The 15848-nt window shown below is 53.8% G+C and overlaps 5 protein-coding genes across 5 annotated transcripts, besides 11 other annotated features; 1 reads left to right on the top strand and 4 right to left on the bottom strand.

The window, feature by feature from the left end:
• Positions 1 to 309: 309 nt before the first annotated feature.
• On the bottom strand, positions 310 to 2209 carry ACLA_030080 (nitrogen permease regulating protein NPR2; the record flags this gene model as incomplete). Its single annotated transcript, XM_001269700.1, has 4 exons — positions 310 to 1422; positions 1479 to 1615; positions 1673 to 2101; positions 2167 to 2209. 4 exons carry the CDS (start codon positions 2207 to 2209, stop codon positions 310 to 312), a joined length of 1722 nt encoding a protein of 573 aa, XP_001269701.1.
• Positions 2210 to 2920: 711 nt separating this feature from the next.
• Positions 2921 to 3832, bottom strand: ACLA_030090 (uncharacterized protein; the record flags this gene model as incomplete). The annotated part of the gene is made up of 1 exon (XM_001269701.1): positions 2921 to 3832. One exon carries the CDS (start codon positions 3830 to 3832, stop codon positions 2921 to 2923), a length of 912 nt encoding a protein of 303 aa, XP_001269702.1.
• A 533-nt stretch (positions 3833 to 4365) lies between these two features.
• Positions 4366 to 4395: a microsatellite.
• Positions 4366 to 4396: a microsatellite.
• A 113-nt stretch (positions 4397 to 4509) lies between these two features.
• Positions 4510 to 4535: a microsatellite.
• Positions 4510 to 4536: a microsatellite.
• A 1391-nt stretch (positions 4537 to 5927) lies between these two features.
• Positions 5928 to 8584, top strand: ACLA_030100 (putative DNA repair protein; the record flags this gene model as incomplete). The annotated part of the gene is made up of 6 exons (XM_001269702.1): positions 5928 to 5955; positions 6012 to 6319; positions 6370 to 6523; positions 6583 to 6851; positions 6903 to 7499; positions 7562 to 8584. The coding sequence occupies 6 exons, from the start codon at positions 5928 to 5930 to the stop codon at positions 8582 to 8584; spliced, it is 2379 nt and encodes a 792-aa protein (XP_001269703.1).
• Positions 7935 to 7967: a microsatellite.
• Positions 8217 to 8259: a microsatellite.
• Positions 8217 to 8272: a microsatellite.
• Positions 8585 to 8883: 299 nt separating the features above from the next.
• Positions 8884 to 11798, bottom strand: ACLA_030110 (urease Ure; the record flags this gene model as incomplete). Its single annotated transcript, XM_001269703.1, has 7 exons — positions 8884 to 9144; positions 9201 to 9260; positions 9317 to 10996; positions 11071 to 11448; positions 11517 to 11543; positions 11620 to 11706; positions 11778 to 11798. The coding sequence occupies 7 exons, from the start codon at positions 11796 to 11798 to the stop codon at positions 8884 to 8886; spliced, it is 2514 nt and encodes an 837-aa protein (XP_001269704.1).
• Positions 11799 to 12229: 431 nt separating this feature from the next.
• Positions 12230 to 12274: a microsatellite.
• A 628-nt stretch (positions 12275 to 12902) lies between these two features.
• On the bottom strand, positions 12903 to 14293 carry ACLA_030120 (putative HMG box protein; the record flags this gene model as incomplete). Its single annotated transcript, XM_001269704.1, has 3 exons — positions 12903 to 13358; positions 13421 to 13807; positions 14219 to 14293. 3 exons carry the CDS (start codon positions 14291 to 14293, stop codon positions 12903 to 12905), a joined length of 918 nt encoding a protein of 305 aa, XP_001269705.1.
• Positions 13143 to 13180: a microsatellite.
• Positions 13144 to 13199: a microsatellite.
• A 275-nt stretch (positions 14294 to 14568) lies between the features above and the next one.
• Positions 14569 to 14597: a microsatellite.
• The last annotated feature ends 1251 nt before the right edge of the window (positions 14598 to 15848 follow it).

Raw genomic sequence — 15848 nt, forward strand, 5'->3', positions numbered from 1 at the left:
GAGTCATGGATTGGAGTTTGGGAGGATATCCGTGGCAAGTTTTGATCTATTGCTTCGGCTCTTTATGGGTGCTCAGCGCTTGCTGGGCTGTCGAGAACTGCGCTGGAGTGTTATGGCGCAGCTGCCTGGCTTAAGCTTTTCGTTACGTGCCAGACAAGATGAATCACGAATGCAAGTGTAAAAAATTTCCTGGTGGAATACTGTTATTCACACGTGCATGTGTATTATCACGACATCGTAGTCTTCATCTAACGGAATAGGGATATGGGTATCAAATTTTTACTTTTTTTTTTACACATAAGGGAGCGCTCATCGGTGTATGATCAGGACTTCTCCAGGGTATCTCTTTAGCGCGGCTGTGAGGTCCTTCTCACTGATCTCCAGCTCGGTACAGATCTGATCGAAGCAATGCATGCCGTCCAGATACTTCGCCAGCGTCTTGTTATCGACAGGCTCCTCGTCCTCCTCGTCGTCGAAGACGACCCCGTTCCGGCTCCCACTGTGCACGGAGGTCGAGTGTTCCTTGCCGTCGTCGCCGCGTGCTTGCGCAATCGGCGCTACCTCGTCGCCAACGCTGGACGCGTAGGGGCTATGCGTGCCCGTGCCCGGTCCGCGCGACGAGGCGCCGGATGGTGGCTGTGTGTGCGAGTGTGAGTGCGAGTGGTGGCTGCCAGGGCCGTGGCCGTGCCGCGAGGGCTTCAGCGGCGGGGCGGGGAGGCCCGTTGCGTAGGCGTATTTGTGGACGCGGTACAGGAAGCCCTTGATGATGCCGAAGGTGATGAAGCGGCGGATGTCGATGTGGGCGAGCTTGCGGCTGTTCTGCGCGTACCACTGTCGCACGCTCTGGCCTTGTTTCAGGCAGGCGTAGAGCTCGACGATCCCGACGCCGTCGACGAGCGCGGGCGGCGGAGGTGGTTGCGTCGGGTCGTCGGGGATGATGGTCGATGTGGATGCGGATGTGCTGGTGGCATTGTAGCTGGCGCTGCGGCTGGGGCTGGGAGTTCGGCTTGTGCTGCGGTGGTCGGTGTAGTCGGCGAGCGGGGGCCAGACGGAGTCCGGATCAAACTTGGAGAAGCTGGCGAGGTTGCCGGAGATGAATTCACCATGTGCGGTGGACGAGAGGGCGGATGTGGAGGCGGATGGGACGGCGGCCGGATTGCCTGCAGCGTGGACGGCCATCGGCGGGGCGAACAGGGTGTTGACGTAGCGGGCGCATTCTCGCTGCATGTCTTCGTCGCAGGCGATGGTCGAACTGAATTGAGCGGTGGGCGCGTAGATGGCGGAGAAGGAAAAGATGTCCAGCAAAAATATGCAGCCGTAATAGAGGAGATGCTTGATGGCGCGGCATGTGAGGGAGAAGTCGGTGTCGGCAAGGATGGAAATGATGCGGACGCTGTTGACACCGTTGATATGAGGCACAATCTACTTGCATGTGAGTTGCCTTCAATATCTTCTGTTGCTTCTGCTCAACAACATACCCGTTGCATCGTCAAATCCCAATTCTCATCCATAAACGCCTGGTATCGGACTGTAAACAAAGGAACCTGCCATGCCCTCACCGGTGGAGGAGCAGGGTACACAGGGAAGAGCTTGATATTCAACGTGTTCAATTCATCTGCGTCCCACCGTCAGCCAGCAGCGTCTACCATCGCAATCTGCAGAAGAGACTCACCGATCGGGATCATGCACTCGCAATAGTTATTCAAATCCTCCATCAACGTCTCACACAAACTATACACTTTTCCTTCCCCGCTCTTCGAATGATCCCTAGACAGGAACCCGCTCTGCTCTTCCAACCCATGCATCAGATCCGCCAGCTTCTGCACCACGCTCTTGTACGAGCTGAAATCCTCCTCCTCGGCGAGCACAAGGCAGAAGTTGAAAATGAACTCGTTGCGGTCATACCGCAGAGACTTCATGCAGATGGGGTAGCCCAGGATCCGGTAGCCGTTCGTGCACACCTGCATCAGGTTGCCGCAGAGTTCTTGCCGGGGGATGACGAAGAAGGAGATGTCGGAGAAGGTCAGAAAGAGAGGCTGCGAGGGCGCAGTCGCGGAGGGGACGATGGCTCCATCGGGGACTTGGTGGACGACCTTGGGGCCTGGATCGTCAGTATTTCCTCTCCCCGGAGAAGTAGATGTGAGGGTAAAGGATCAGGTCGCATACCCTCTTGGGTGTCGAATTTGCTGTAGAAAATGGCCTTGATCATGGTGAGTCGCGCAATGTGGGATGCAAGCAATACGCGATTACCGAATCGTGGGCGAGAGCCACGAAATTTCAGCTTGGGAGTCGATAACAATCACCAAAGCATCTTCTTATGGCAGAATGGCACCATTCCATTGTGCAGATGCCATGAATTGTTGATAGATGGAGGTGTTGATGGTTGCTGATAGAAGGTTGCGGGGAGAGCTTCTGGAGACTGGAAGCTCGTAAGTCGGAACGCAAGCGAGCTCCGGGATTAAGAGATAACAACCTAAGGATCTACTATTTGAGCAATAGGAAACAAATCCAGCAAATGCCGTTCTTTGGCTATTTGAACTCCAATTTGACATTCTACCGCTTTTTGCTATTCACGTTGAGCTGAAAATCTCTCACACCGAAAATTAAAGCGAAGAGTCAAACTTTCGCAACACTGAACCAGACACAGATTCAAAACAAACATAGGCAGAGGGGTATTAGAAGAGCCACCAGGGATATCTTTAAAGAAACCAAATGGATCTATCAAAAGCACGAAAATTGGATGATGGGAGATACGCCCGCGGATGACAAACAAGACGCCAGACACAACTGCGGAAGCGCCAGAAATGCATCGAATGGAAAACCCTGCCCGCTAGCGATTCCTGAGAAGCAAGAAGAGATGTGTGAGAGAGAAAAAAAATTTAAAAAAAAAAAAAAAAGAGCGTTGGTCTTGCTCTGTTATTTATCGTGCAGTTCCCGGGGGAGGGTTGGGAGGCCGCCGAATGGCAACCCCCGAAGAAAGCACCCTAGGCGGTGCTGGAGTCATGAAACGCTCCGGAAGAGATGGCGAGATTTGTGCAATGCCTGTCCGACGCAACTGTGCTAGCGGAGAGGCCATGTTGGGCAGAAAGTTCAGCGGCTGGCCCGTTCGGATGGCATTGATCAGGTCTGCGTAACTCCCGCGTTCCCCGACCTCCTTGAGCCATTGCTCCCAGTCTTCATCGAGTGGGACATTGGCACCCTGCTCGCGCGCAGCGGTTGCTGCGAGCAGACGGTGGTTCAATTCCACGCCACAGCTTTCCATCTCCTCGTCGCTGGAGTCCTCCTCCACCTTGTGGGGTTGTGGCAACCGGTCGATAACCCGGTCATCAACGGTATGGGCGGTTGTGACGACATCCTCGAACGGTTCATGTATCGTAACTTCTGGTGGTTTGATTGAACCGGCGACACCATCGAAATGAATTTCCACGGAGGGTCGCGGAGACGGCGTTGCTGGTCGGATCGCCTCAGCGGTGGTGTCCCGCACCTTGATGCCTTCTTCCTTCTCGTAACGCTCGCGTGCGGATTTGGTACCTTCCCATCGGCACAGGGATGAGATCTCGGTCTCCGTCAGACCAAGCTCGTCGAAGACCTTGAACAGCTTGCGATGCCAAGGGAATCGGCCTAATCTCATGCGGTGGGGGCCATAAGAGTAATCCAGACCCGGATATTGGGCTTCGATACTGTCCAGCGATCCATAGAAAGTGGATGTTTCGATACGAACTTCTGGGACTAGATTGCGGGTGATATGAGCCGAAAAGGTGGCTGGATCACTGGTTCGGGGGCGTGGAAAGATTGCGCTGTGCACAATTTGAGCCAGCGAGGGTTTATGCATATTTGATATGACCTCGGTTGATGAAAATTGGGAGATGGAGTTCTGAACCGGGGGGGATGGATGAGAAGCTGGAGCAGGAGTAGTTGTAGTCGTAGTAGTAGCAGTATATAGCTGGGGTGATCCGATGATCTTCCAGCGATGATGTGCAAAAGGAGAAGTAGTTAGAGCGAGCGAATGGGTGAAAGCAGAAAAGGTCCTCTCTAAGAGGACTTGTTTAGAGACTCAAAAAGAAAATAAGATAGAGAGAAGGAATTGCAGAATGGAGGAAGATGAATGAGCTGAGAAAGTCTGGCAGATCACGCTTTGGATGTTATCGCAAGGAGAATAATCGATCAGCAAGGGGAAGAAGGATATGCAGAGATGGATGCATCAAGAGAATGCAACCAGTATGCACGGTGCATATAAGAACAGGCAAATAGCACTGCCAATAATAATAGAAATGAGTGAGGATGCTCTGCTTGGGGGGGGAAACAGAACAATGAAATTTTGAGGGAAAAAAAGGGGGGACAGATTTGTCAATAGTGGCAAGATGTAGAGAGAGAGAGAGAGAGAGAGAGAGAGAGACCGAGAGGTATAGATCGTCCCCCAGACGTTTCGAGTTCGAAAGTGGTAGTGCTTGATGCTATTTAAGTAGATAATGTAGAGATATGGCGAGTTTCAACAATGGTCCGGTTGATTGATGATGATGATGATGATGATGATGAAGAGGAATCTTGGCACGAGGGTGTCCGATGTCCTCTGCTCTGTTCTTTCCTGCTCCTTGTCTGTTCTTGATCCTGTTTCACTGATATCAATTCGAACTTCTGATCCTTTTGGAGATAGTAGATAGATGGACCAGATGGGCGGATAATAATGAACAGGAGATCTCCTCAGGTCCGTAGAGAAGCCTTGGCTTCAAGTACGGTCCAGGCCCCAAGTCTAGATCACAGCCTGGGATGTTTTTTTTTACAAGGAAGAGGAATCCATCGTATCGCTAGATTCTCAGCGATGCTTTTCCTGTGGGATTTATAAGTGGTTTGAGGCAGATGTCCAGAATTGGAGGACGTGGTGAAGAAGAAGGAGGAAGAAAAGGAGAAGAGGAGAAGGGGGGGAAAAGAAGGACAGGAGGCAAGCAGCACACACTTTCTTTCTTATAGCATTAGAAACGATTATAGACAACTAATAGATAGATAGATAAATGGTTCTATTATGATGATGATGATGATGAAGAGGAGGAGGATTATTTGTCTGTTGAAGCTGACACGCATGCAAACCGACCAACGCATCAGAGGCAAAGGGAATGATAATGGCCAACGAGGCAGCTGGATGATACCGATTCCAGCGTCATTTCTACTCTTTCTGGTCCATTTCTGTTCAATGGATCCATTCTGAGACCAGCCAGGATGGCAAGACAAGCGTCCTCAAATGCCAAAAAAAAACAAAAAAAAAAAAACAATTGACAAATGTGTTGGCGAGCGGGTCTGCTTCATCCACTCGCCTCACCATCGTGTACTGTGACCTGCAAGGCCACTTGGTCAATGGTCCGACTTATCCTTTTGGGCCTCCTGCTGGGACCCTTGTACATAACAGGCCTGGTGGGCACAAAACCGAAAGGACTGGAGAACTCTCTCGGTAGATATATTGATCATCAGGAATGGTCTAGAGTCTAGACAGGATCGCTGCTGTTGTACAGAGTACAATGTTGTTCTTCCGACGGGATGTCCTCTTCGTAGTTGGGAGAAGGCCCACCGATTATGCAATTGCTTCTCCGCCGTTCCAGGCTGAGATTGAGATTGGGCTCGGTGAGATCGGTCAATTTCGGTAGTAGGTCGAATGACCCACGATAGGATGGAAAAGTCACGGAGGATGTGTCTTGACAGGAATTGTTCCTGGGAGAGATTCTGCTTTTCTGACAGGGCGACAAAACGGCGATGCAGTCACGTGAGAGTATCCTCGTTGGACTGGGCTTCATCATCCAACGCTTCTATCCAGCAGTCTTGTCAAGCAGCAAACATTGGGAAAACGCTATGAACAATCAGAATCAGAATCAAAGTCCAACTGTCATGCGTCCCATATAGACGATAAAACCCCATTGCTAGGACTAACAAGACACCAGATGTCAACTTTTGATGGAATAGTTCCAGGTATGTCCACTGCAGCACCCAAAAATTCGCATCAATCGTCTAATAATGACACACAGAATTTCCCTTTATTCAGAGTGAGCTCCAGGCTGTCATCCCTGTGGATGAAACCCAATTGCTGAAAAGTTTCACAGTTGACTACTTTCGCAAAAACCCTGATCGGCCTCCTCCCCTCGCATGCTTTCTCAGCCATGTGCACAGCGACCACCTCCAAGGCCTGGAGTCGTTCCGGGCTCCTTTCATCTATTGCTCTGCCGCCACTCGGGAAATGCTCTTGCGCATTGAAAAGTATCCCCACCGGATGAACTTCAGCAAGGGAATTCTCGAGTCTCGCAGATTGCACTACAAGCATCTCTCTAGGCTCTTGGTGAGTGATTCTCCGTTGCAGCGAGATGTGATGCCAGCTTACGCGAACAGCGGCCGATTCCACTGAACACACCCACGGAGATTGAGCTGACACCTCTTCTGTCGATAAGAGTCACCCTTTTTGATGCGAACCACTGTGCCGGGGCGGTGATGTTCCTGATTGAAGGGGACGGGAACGCGATTCTCTACACCGGCGATATTCGCGGTATGATACGGGCATACGTGCCATTTTCTGTAGGGCTAATATACTAACAAGAACCACAGCTGAGCCCTGGTGGGTCAACAGCCTCATACGGCACCCCGTTCTCATCCCCTACACCCTGTGTGGCAAAAGGCTGGACAAGATATACATCGACACCACATTTGCCAGGGCAAATCATGTGTGCCCGAGCTTCCCGTCAAAGGCAGAAGGATTGAGCGAACTGCTGCAGATGGTGGAGAGATATCCGCAGGATACGGTCTTCTACTTTCGGGCGTGGACGTTCGGCTACGAAGACGTCTGGGTAGCACTCTCCGCACGCCTGAATTCCAAAGTAGGTACTTCATCCCCAATCGCCCAGCTTCCCACTGTGCTGACGTGCTAGATCCACGTGGACCGGTATCAAGTCGGCCTTTACCGATCGCTCGGCTCATACTCCCTCGGGGGTACCGCTGAAGCACCCGCTCTCTGCGGATTCGAGCTCGGCAACCGGTTCGTTCCAGGATGTCTCAGCGAAGACGAGAGTGCTCGAGTCCATAGCTGCGAGCCGGGCATGCACTGCTCTGCCTGTCGTACCCAAAACACAGTTTACATCTTACCCATCGTCGGACGGGCTAGGGATGGTACGAGAGTACCTGAGCTCGGAGCAGGTGGGGGAGGGGGCGATCTGTATCAGACGCACGAGCTTGAGCTCCCGGATCAGTCGGCTCTGCAGCAGCTAGAGCGTCTGTGTCTCGAGCAGATCCCCGACCTAGAAACACTCTCGCAAACAAGAGAGGTGCTGGCGCAAGCCTTCAAGTCGAAAACCAAGGCGCTTTCCCTGGACAGATTTGGGATGAAGGATGTGGCCGACATGCCGCTGGAGGAGCTCGTGCGGATCCTCAGTCGTGGCCGCTCCGACAAGGAACTCTGGTCGATGAACCCGGAAGTATCCCCCTCGACATTGCGAGACACGGCGGGGAACCGTCTTCCCAAAGTCATAGTACGAGCGTCGTCATCCCCTCCTGGTATACGAGTCTAGACTCTCTAACAGGGGCGTTACAGTACTTCCCCTACTCGCGCCACTCCTCGTACGAGGAACTCTGCACCCTGGTCTCAGCTTTCAAACCCAAAGACGTCCACCCGTACACCGTCGACCCCCACGAATGGACTGAAGATATTTCGATCCGCGCTCTCTTCGGCCACCTCTGCTCCGGCGACGACTTCGCCCATGACCAGTACATGCGCGCCACCATCGCCGCCGCCGCCGCCGACGGCGGCGACTACAACACCCCCCACCCAAGAAAGAGAACCCGACACGATGACGAGGTCTCCTCAACGCAATCCTCCAGCATACCCATAGCCATAGCCATGCCCGATAGCATCGACCGCGCCAGCCCCAGCAGGGCAAGACACGAACCACCAGCAGCACCCGACCTCCCCGTCCCCATCCCCATCCCCATCCCCATCCCGCCTTCCACCGCCGCAGCCCAGAAATCCAAGCGCAACGAGATCCGCCGCGCCTGGCACCTCCTGCACGCGCTGGATCCGCTCGCGCACCCACACATCCACCCAGGCGCCCTCCCTTCCTCCTGGCCCACAGCGGAAGAAGATGGCTTTGACCAGTTGGACGAGAAACCGACTCCGGGGGTGGACCCGGACGCCGAGTCCAACTCAATCCCCAATTCGAGTTGCGTCGACGCGTCCCAGTCCCCGCAAGCCTCCTCCTCCTCCTCCTCCTCCTCCTCCTCCTCCTCCTCCTCCGCCGCCGCCTCCGAAGAAGCAGACGTCGACGCCGGAATCGAACCCGACGCAGAAGCCGGGGCGCAAGCGGAGGTAGAGGCAGAGGCAGAACCAGACCAGCAACCCACCAGCCAAATCTCCCTCTCCTCGTCCGCTTTCGCCTCGCAGGACCAGGAGCGGGAGCGGGAACCAGGCTCCGAACCACCCCCGCTGCACCGATCGTCTTCATCCTTTGCGCGGCGCGCGGCGTATCTTGCCGCGCGAGCGGACAGTTACGAGACGTGGGCGCTGGCGGGGCTTGTATCTGTCGGGGAGAATCATAGTCGTGAGGAGAGGGAATTATAGGTAGGACGGAGTTATAATCCCCTCTTCTCCTCTTTCCTATCTCTATCTTCGAATCATCCCTCCATATATTAAAGACCAACCCTATGTGAAGCAGAAGACTGTTTGATTGGAAATTTTTTTGTATTAATCTATATATATCAGTTCATTCATGACTCATTCATCGCTGCATGCTATGGTATATAGTCCAAACAACCCAACCCAACCCAAGTTCAAAAAAAAGAAAAAGAAAAAAAACCTGAACGACGAAAACCAAAACCAAGGGGGAAAAGAGAAAAAATCTGTACATGGAAGAACAAAACTTAATAGACGAAATAATCCTGCGTTAGGGGTAACTCGACGGCCGGCTCGGCTTCGCAGAGCACGCCATCCGCCTCGACGCGGTAGCTCTCCGGGTCGACGTGCATGCGAGGCATGAGGTCGTTGAACTTCATGTCCTTCTTGCCGATGTTGCGGCAGTTCTTGACGGCCTCGATGCGTTTCTTGATGCCGTAGGACTGCACGATGCCGGCGTCGATGGAGGCCTGCGAGACCCACATGACGGAGGTGCTGGGGACATAGGCCTGTTCTTGTTAGTGGGAGGGTTAAGGAGGGGGAGGGGAGGGGGACAAAGACGTACTGCGAACTGGGTGCGCATGATTATCGGCTCGATGGTCGGGATGGAGCCGTTGGGGTCGCCCTACGGATAGATTAGTATGGTTGATGAAGGAGGAGGAAACAAGAAAGGGGGACTACCATTTGCGAGGCGACGATCATGCCGCTCTTGAGGATCTGGGCCGGCTTGGTGCCAAAGGTGCCCGGACGCCAAATAACCAAGTCGGCCAGCTTGCCGACCTCGACACTGCCGATGAGATGGCCCATGCCCTGCGCGATGGCCGGGTTGATGGTGTACTTGCTAATGTACCGCTTGACACGGAAGTTGTCAGCGCCGGTGCCCTCGTCTTCCTTGAGGGGCCCGCGCTGCGCCTTGTTCTTGTGCGCCGTGTTCCACGTGCGCAGGATGACCTCGCCGCAGCGGCCCATGGCCTGCGAGTCTGAGGACATCATGCTGATGGCGCCGATGTCGTGCAGCACGTCCTCGGCGGCGATGGTCTCGGCGCGGATGCGCGACTCGGCGAACGCCACGTCCTCGGGGATGTTCTTGGAGAGATGGTGGCAGACCATCAGCATGTCCAGGTGCTCGTCCAGCGTGTTCATGGTGAAGGGCCGCGTGGGGTTGGTGCTGCTGGGGAGCACATTGGGGTGTTCCACCACGGAGATGATGTCCGGGGCGTGGCCGCCGCCGGCGCCCTCCGTGTGGTAGGTGTGGATGGTACGGTTCTTGAAGGCCTTGATGGTCTGCTCCACGAAGCCGGACTCGTTGAGCGTGTCGGTGTGGATCATGCATTGCACGTCGAATTTGTCGCACATTTCCAGACAGGTGTCGATGGCCGCGGGCGTCGATCCCCAATCCTCGTGCAGTTTCAGCCCGGCCGCGCCGGCGAGGATCTGCTCCTCGATGCTCTGTCCCCCACAGTCGTTACCTTTGCCCGTGATGCCGACGTTGATCGGAAGGCGGTCGCACGCCTGGATCATCTGGCGCATATGCGTGGAGCCCGGCGTGCAGGTGGTCGCGTTCGTGCCGGTCGTGGGGCCCGTTCCACCACCCAGGAAGGTGGTGACACCGGACGCCAGGGCTTCCTCGACCTGCTGCGGGCAGATGAAATGCACATGCGTATCGAACCCTCCGGCCGTCACGATCTTGTTCTCGCCCGCGATCACATCCGTGGACGTGCCGATGATCATGTCCGGATGCACGCCGTCCATCACATCCGGATTGCCGGCCTTGCCGATCGCTACGATAATCCCGTCCTTGATGCCGATGTCCGCCTTGAAGATCCCCGACCAATCGATAATCAGCGCATTCGTGATGACGGTATCCAAGCACTCCTTCTCGGACCGCTCGGAGGCCTGACCCATGCCCTCACGGATGGTCTTGCCGCCGCCAAACGCACACTCATCGCCGTAGACCGTATAATCCTTCTCCACGCGGATCCAGAGGTTGGTCAGGCCCAGCCGGACTAGGTCCCCGGTGGTCGGACCGAACATGCGCGCATAGGCTTCCCGGTCCATTGTAAACGGCGCGATTGGCGCGGCATTCGCCGACAGTGGCTCGGGGATGTGCGCGAACCCATCCACTTGCAAGCGCTGCATGATCTCCTCGGCGCGGCTGACCTCGACCTTCCCCGAGGCGAGGCAGTTGCCTCCCTTGATGATGCGATGGCCGGCAATTTCCACCAGGGTCACAGTCTTGGTATCGCCGGGTTCGAACCGTACCGAGGTACCGGCGGGGATATCGAGGCGGTATCCGTAGGCGCGAAGGCGATCGAAATGGAGCTGAGGGTTCGTCTCGATGAAATGATAATGGGAGCCAACCTGACCCGTCGGACGTCAGCGACCATTTGACGTGTCGTGCCCCAAGGAAAGAGAAAAAAAAAAAAAAAACGAACCTGGATCGGCCGATCGCCCTTGCTCGTCACCTTGAGCCTGATGCGCTTCCGCCCCTCGCTCAGGGTAATGCGCTCCTCCTTGAGCGGCAGCACGGCGCCGGGCATCTTCTCCGGGCGGTAGTCCTCCGGGTTGGGGTCGGGGAAGGCATCGGCGGGCGGAACGGGCAGGAAGCTGCCGTACAGCGCCTTTTCCAGATCGCCGTCATCGGAACTGATGGGGTGGTGCACGGTGACGAGATAGGTGCCAGTGAGGAAGGTTCCTTCGACCTGGAGTTCGACGAGACTGTGGACGACGGAGGGCAGGACGTGGCGACGGCCGAGCATGGTTTTGCCGATGGACATGAGATCGGCGACCGAGTAGTGGCCATCGCGGATGAGCTGGGGATGTTAGCCGACCAGGGGTGTCTTTTCTTTTTTTTTTTTTTTGTCAATCAAGGGTGAAAAACCTCGTGAATATTCGATGAAATCAAGGCCTGTTGTTTATCCCCCAAGCGGATTAGCGACATACGAAGTATTGCAAAGGGGACTCGGACTGTCTAAGACACCTACCACTGCTTCGGCATGGTTGAGTCGCACCCCACGGGCCAGACGCCGCTGGGCGAGAAAGCCCAGTTGCGAGATGACGAGCTTGTCCAGCTGGTGATGATTAGTAGAGTGCAATGCACAGTCGATCATTGAATTGACGCGGGATAATATGAGATCCGTACCTCCTTGGGAACGAGATGCATCTTTCAGGGAAATAGAGGGCGTAGTAAGTAGTATACTACTGTAGGAGAGAGTCTTGGCCTGCGAATCACACGCGGCCCCTCAGCCCTGTCGAAGGCGAGAGCAACCGGGGGAGGTATGAGAGTGTAGAGATATGTAGATGGGTTGGGTGTTGAAGGAGGGAGAGAGAGGGCGAGAGAGAAAAGAGGAAAGGACTGATATATTAGATAAATAAGAATTAAGTATAGGAGAGAAGAACAACTAACGACTCCAGAGGGCAGAGGAAGAAAAATAAAATAAAATAAAAAACAACAAAAGGAGGGGCACAACTCTGGATTTAAATAAAGATAGAATGAAGCCAAAGAATTCAGGCGAAGGCCGGCTGGACCAAGTGGAGCAAGTGATGGCCGAGATAAGAAGCCGTTGTCTTTATAGTATATCGATGGAGAGAGGGATACCATGTAACCATATACCATCTACCATATACCATATACCATATATTGACTACTGTATCATTGTATGTGTGTCTAATGTCTCTAGGTAGCAGTCCTCAGACTCTCTGGTCTTTACTTTTAGTACTGACTAAGTCCGGAGGACAGATAGGAGGACTGATAAGACATCGGCGGCCTATAAGCATTGAAGCAACGGTGTACAGTACACTGTACAGACTACAGAGTTAGTTGGCCGCGACTCTCTTAGGCTCTTAGCATTCATATTTCATTCATATTCGGTGACTAAACGGTCTGCTCCTTGCTTGGCTGCGATAAGTCCTGTCTTCTTCCCCAGATTCCCCAGTCTATCGGTTTGGTAGGAAGCCGAGGAGTATCTTCACGAGTCCTTACCTACTTAGTACTTAGTACCGACATTCCTGATCATGGCACTCCGACCGCAGTGACTAAGAGAAATCAACTGAATCAACACTAATGGATAAACAACCATTGATAAGAATAAGGTAAACTCCCAGTAATAATCTGACCCCCCCTCCCCATAAATACAGTCCAGTCCAGCATGTATGTGAACCCTCAGAGACAAATACCCATGGCGTCCCAAAAAAAAAGACAAAAACAAAAAGACGCACGGCATCAAACAACAACATTCTCAACCAGGTAGAGTATAGCGGCCCCCATTTACTCATCGCCTCCAACCTCGCTCTTGCGCTTCTTCTTGGTGCGCTTGGCCTCTGCGCCTGCCGGCTTGCGAGTCGACGCAGGCTGCTCATCCTCCTTTTCCCTCTCCTTCTCTTTGCGGGCAGAAGTGCGCTTCTTCTTCTCGGGGGACTCGTTCTTTTTCAAGGGCGTCTTCACCTCACTGCGGCGGCGCTTAGTGCTACGAGGCGGGGTGGGCTCCTTGACGGGCTCGGGGGAGGATTCCTCTTCTTCCTCTTCCTCCTCCTCCTCCTCTTCTTCAACCTCCTGCTCCTCCTCGGAGTCATCACCGCCCGAGCCGGAGACGCCAGCGATGTCCTGCTGGAGCTGGCTAGCCGCCTTGGAGTTGTCGTCCTGTGACCACGGCAGACCGGCTTTGTAGGCCTTTACCTTCTCCTTGTAGACGGCCAGGTTGTCGGCATACAGCTTCTTCCACACCTATCATACCATTAGTCAGGGTTTGCCTCTCAAAACAAAAAGAAAGAGAAAAAAAAACCTACCTCCTTCTGCGCCTCGGGCATCTCAGCCCAGCGACGAGTGCCCTCATCGGACACATCCTTGGGCTTGGCAGTGGGACCCAACTCCTGCGCAATGAGCGGCCGGTTGTGCTGCATGTACAGGAAGTACGGGGTCAGGGCACGCTTGGGGGCGTTGGGGTCAGGAGGAGCGCGCTTGCGCTTCTTCTTGTCGCCGAATTCAGACTTGGCGCCGGGGCTGCTGGAGCGATTGGCCAGCAAGCCATTCTCCAACAGCGCAGCGGTAATGTTGTTGAAGCTACCCAAGTCCAGGTTGGAAAGACCGGGGTTGAGCACTGTGTTGGTGTGGTTGATGTAGGCGCGGGTCAAGTCCGAGACCGCGGCCTGCAGATTCGACAGGCTGACAAGAACCTGCGAGGGTTGGTTAGTTGTGTTTGGAATTTCCAGTGTCTGTTTATGCGGATGGTGGCATCATGATAAGGGTATGTAGGCGCCGAGGGGGTTGAGAAAGGGCAACACCAAGAAGAGAACACGAATCCAGTTCAGGAGCAGAGAGGAAAGAGAAGGGTTGATTTAAAAAAAGATGTCTGATCATCAATTTTATCATCACACAAGCAACCTAATAAGTTTTCTCCTTTGCTCGACAGCATCGGTAAATACCTACTTGGTAGTTGTTTACGGGGAGGGGGGGATGTGTGCTGGGAGTGGGAGGCCGCGCGCGGTACGCCCGGACACCACCAGGTTTCGGGGAGGCGGGCGGGCAGCATCGCGTGAAGAAAGACAGAAGAATCAAAGCAAAAACAATGGGATTAAAAGACTCACGCTCTCACGAGTTCTAGCAAACTCATCGACGTTCACAGTGACCTCATGGGCCTTGGAGTCATCCTTGCGTGACATGATGCAAAAATAACAACTGGTGTCAAGAAAGCGTTTTTTTCCTTTCTGTTTTGTTTTGCTGTTTGTTGGAAGCAAGTCAGAAGGAAAAGAGACGGGGCGCGACAAGAGGGAGAGGAAAAGAGAGAAATTTTTTTCTTCGTTTAGTGGGGTTGGGGCGCGGTAGGGGGGGGATGGGAGGGGGGAGGGAAAGGGGGCGCACTAAATAGTGGCTGCCGGGCAGCACCGGGCCCAGTGGTCGCTGCTTTAGGCTTAGGGGAGGGGGATTATCCTCAGTCTTCAGCAGTTCAGCAGTTCAGCAGTTCAGCTCGGCCTTCGCGTAGTCTGTGGCCTGTAGTGGCCTGCAGGCCTGCAGGTCCTATTCTAACCCAGGTCACAGGTGTCTAAGTCCTAAGCTCCCTTAGGCCTGAGCACTGAGCAGTACTGGATGTACGCACTACCTAGTACCTACCAACTAGGGGCTTGACAAGCCCTCGTCACTCTTGTGGTGATGGGGCACCCGGACACCCGGAATAGCAAACCCCCTACGGCTAGGCTCCGAGCCCCTAGAAGACCAGCGACGCCGCCCCTAAATCTCAGGCACGGTTCATCCAATCCTCCCAGGGCCGCTCGCACCTGCTCTGTACACTACAGTACTAGGCTTTGACGGCGACCAGCGCCTAACTCGCGTTTCATCTGGCCTTGTGGCATGATCCTTCAAGAGGCTCTCAGCCTTCAGAAATCTCGTCAGCAGTTAGTTACTACTAAACTACCTACTGACTACTTAGGAGTTATGTATCAAGGTTCAGAAACTTGGAATCCCCACTAACTAACCAGACTGCGCATTAGCAGACTGAAGGACAGAGTTCTCACTAACTGACAGATCATTTCCATCATCATCATCCTTGATAACCCTCAATCCCGGTCGGACGCGATACTTAGTCTTACAGCGTATGTGTACGGACTACGGAAGCATCCTAAATCCTAAACCCCGGCAGCCTGGCGACCAGCAAGCACCCTACTGTGTAGTAGCCCGTCATGAGCCGAGTATCTGGCGTTTTGGCATCCCAGAGACCCAGACTCTAAAAAAAAAAAAAACTCTGGGTTCGGCTGCTTCCCGTCCCTAGAATACTACTAATAATAATCCCATGAATTCCCATAATCCCATCCCTATTTCTACCTTTTACCTTTTACCGCCCAAATGTTTTTAAGTGTACTTCGTGCTGTAGTGGTTCCCCCTTGGCACTTAGCACTAAAGTTTGACGGCGAAACACGCAAAAGCACCAACTCCTTGGAAGACTACTAAGAACCGGTGGGCAGCGAAGGCTGAAGGCTGAAAGCTCCCGACGCCCGGCAGCTTCAGGCGCAAACTATATCGCAGAGGGTAGTGACGAGTTAGCAGTATGTACTACGAAGTTATAGGTAATAGTTAAGAGAATAGATGGAAAGGATTAAATCTAGTATCTGGAACTCTCTGGGGGTCGAAATCGTTCCGTCTCGGAGTATATCCCGTAGTAAATATATATAGTTCCACCCGCTCTGCACTTATGGTGAGGCGCGAACTGCGATTCCTGCGATG

This window comes from Aspergillus clavatus, genomic scaffold (assembly GCF_000002715.2).
Source record: "Aspergillus clavatus NRRL 1 1099423829805 genomic scaffold, whole genome shotgun sequence".
Lineage (NCBI taxonomy): Eukaryota > Fungi > Ascomycota > Eurotiomycetes > Eurotiales > Aspergillaceae > Aspergillus > Aspergillus clavatus.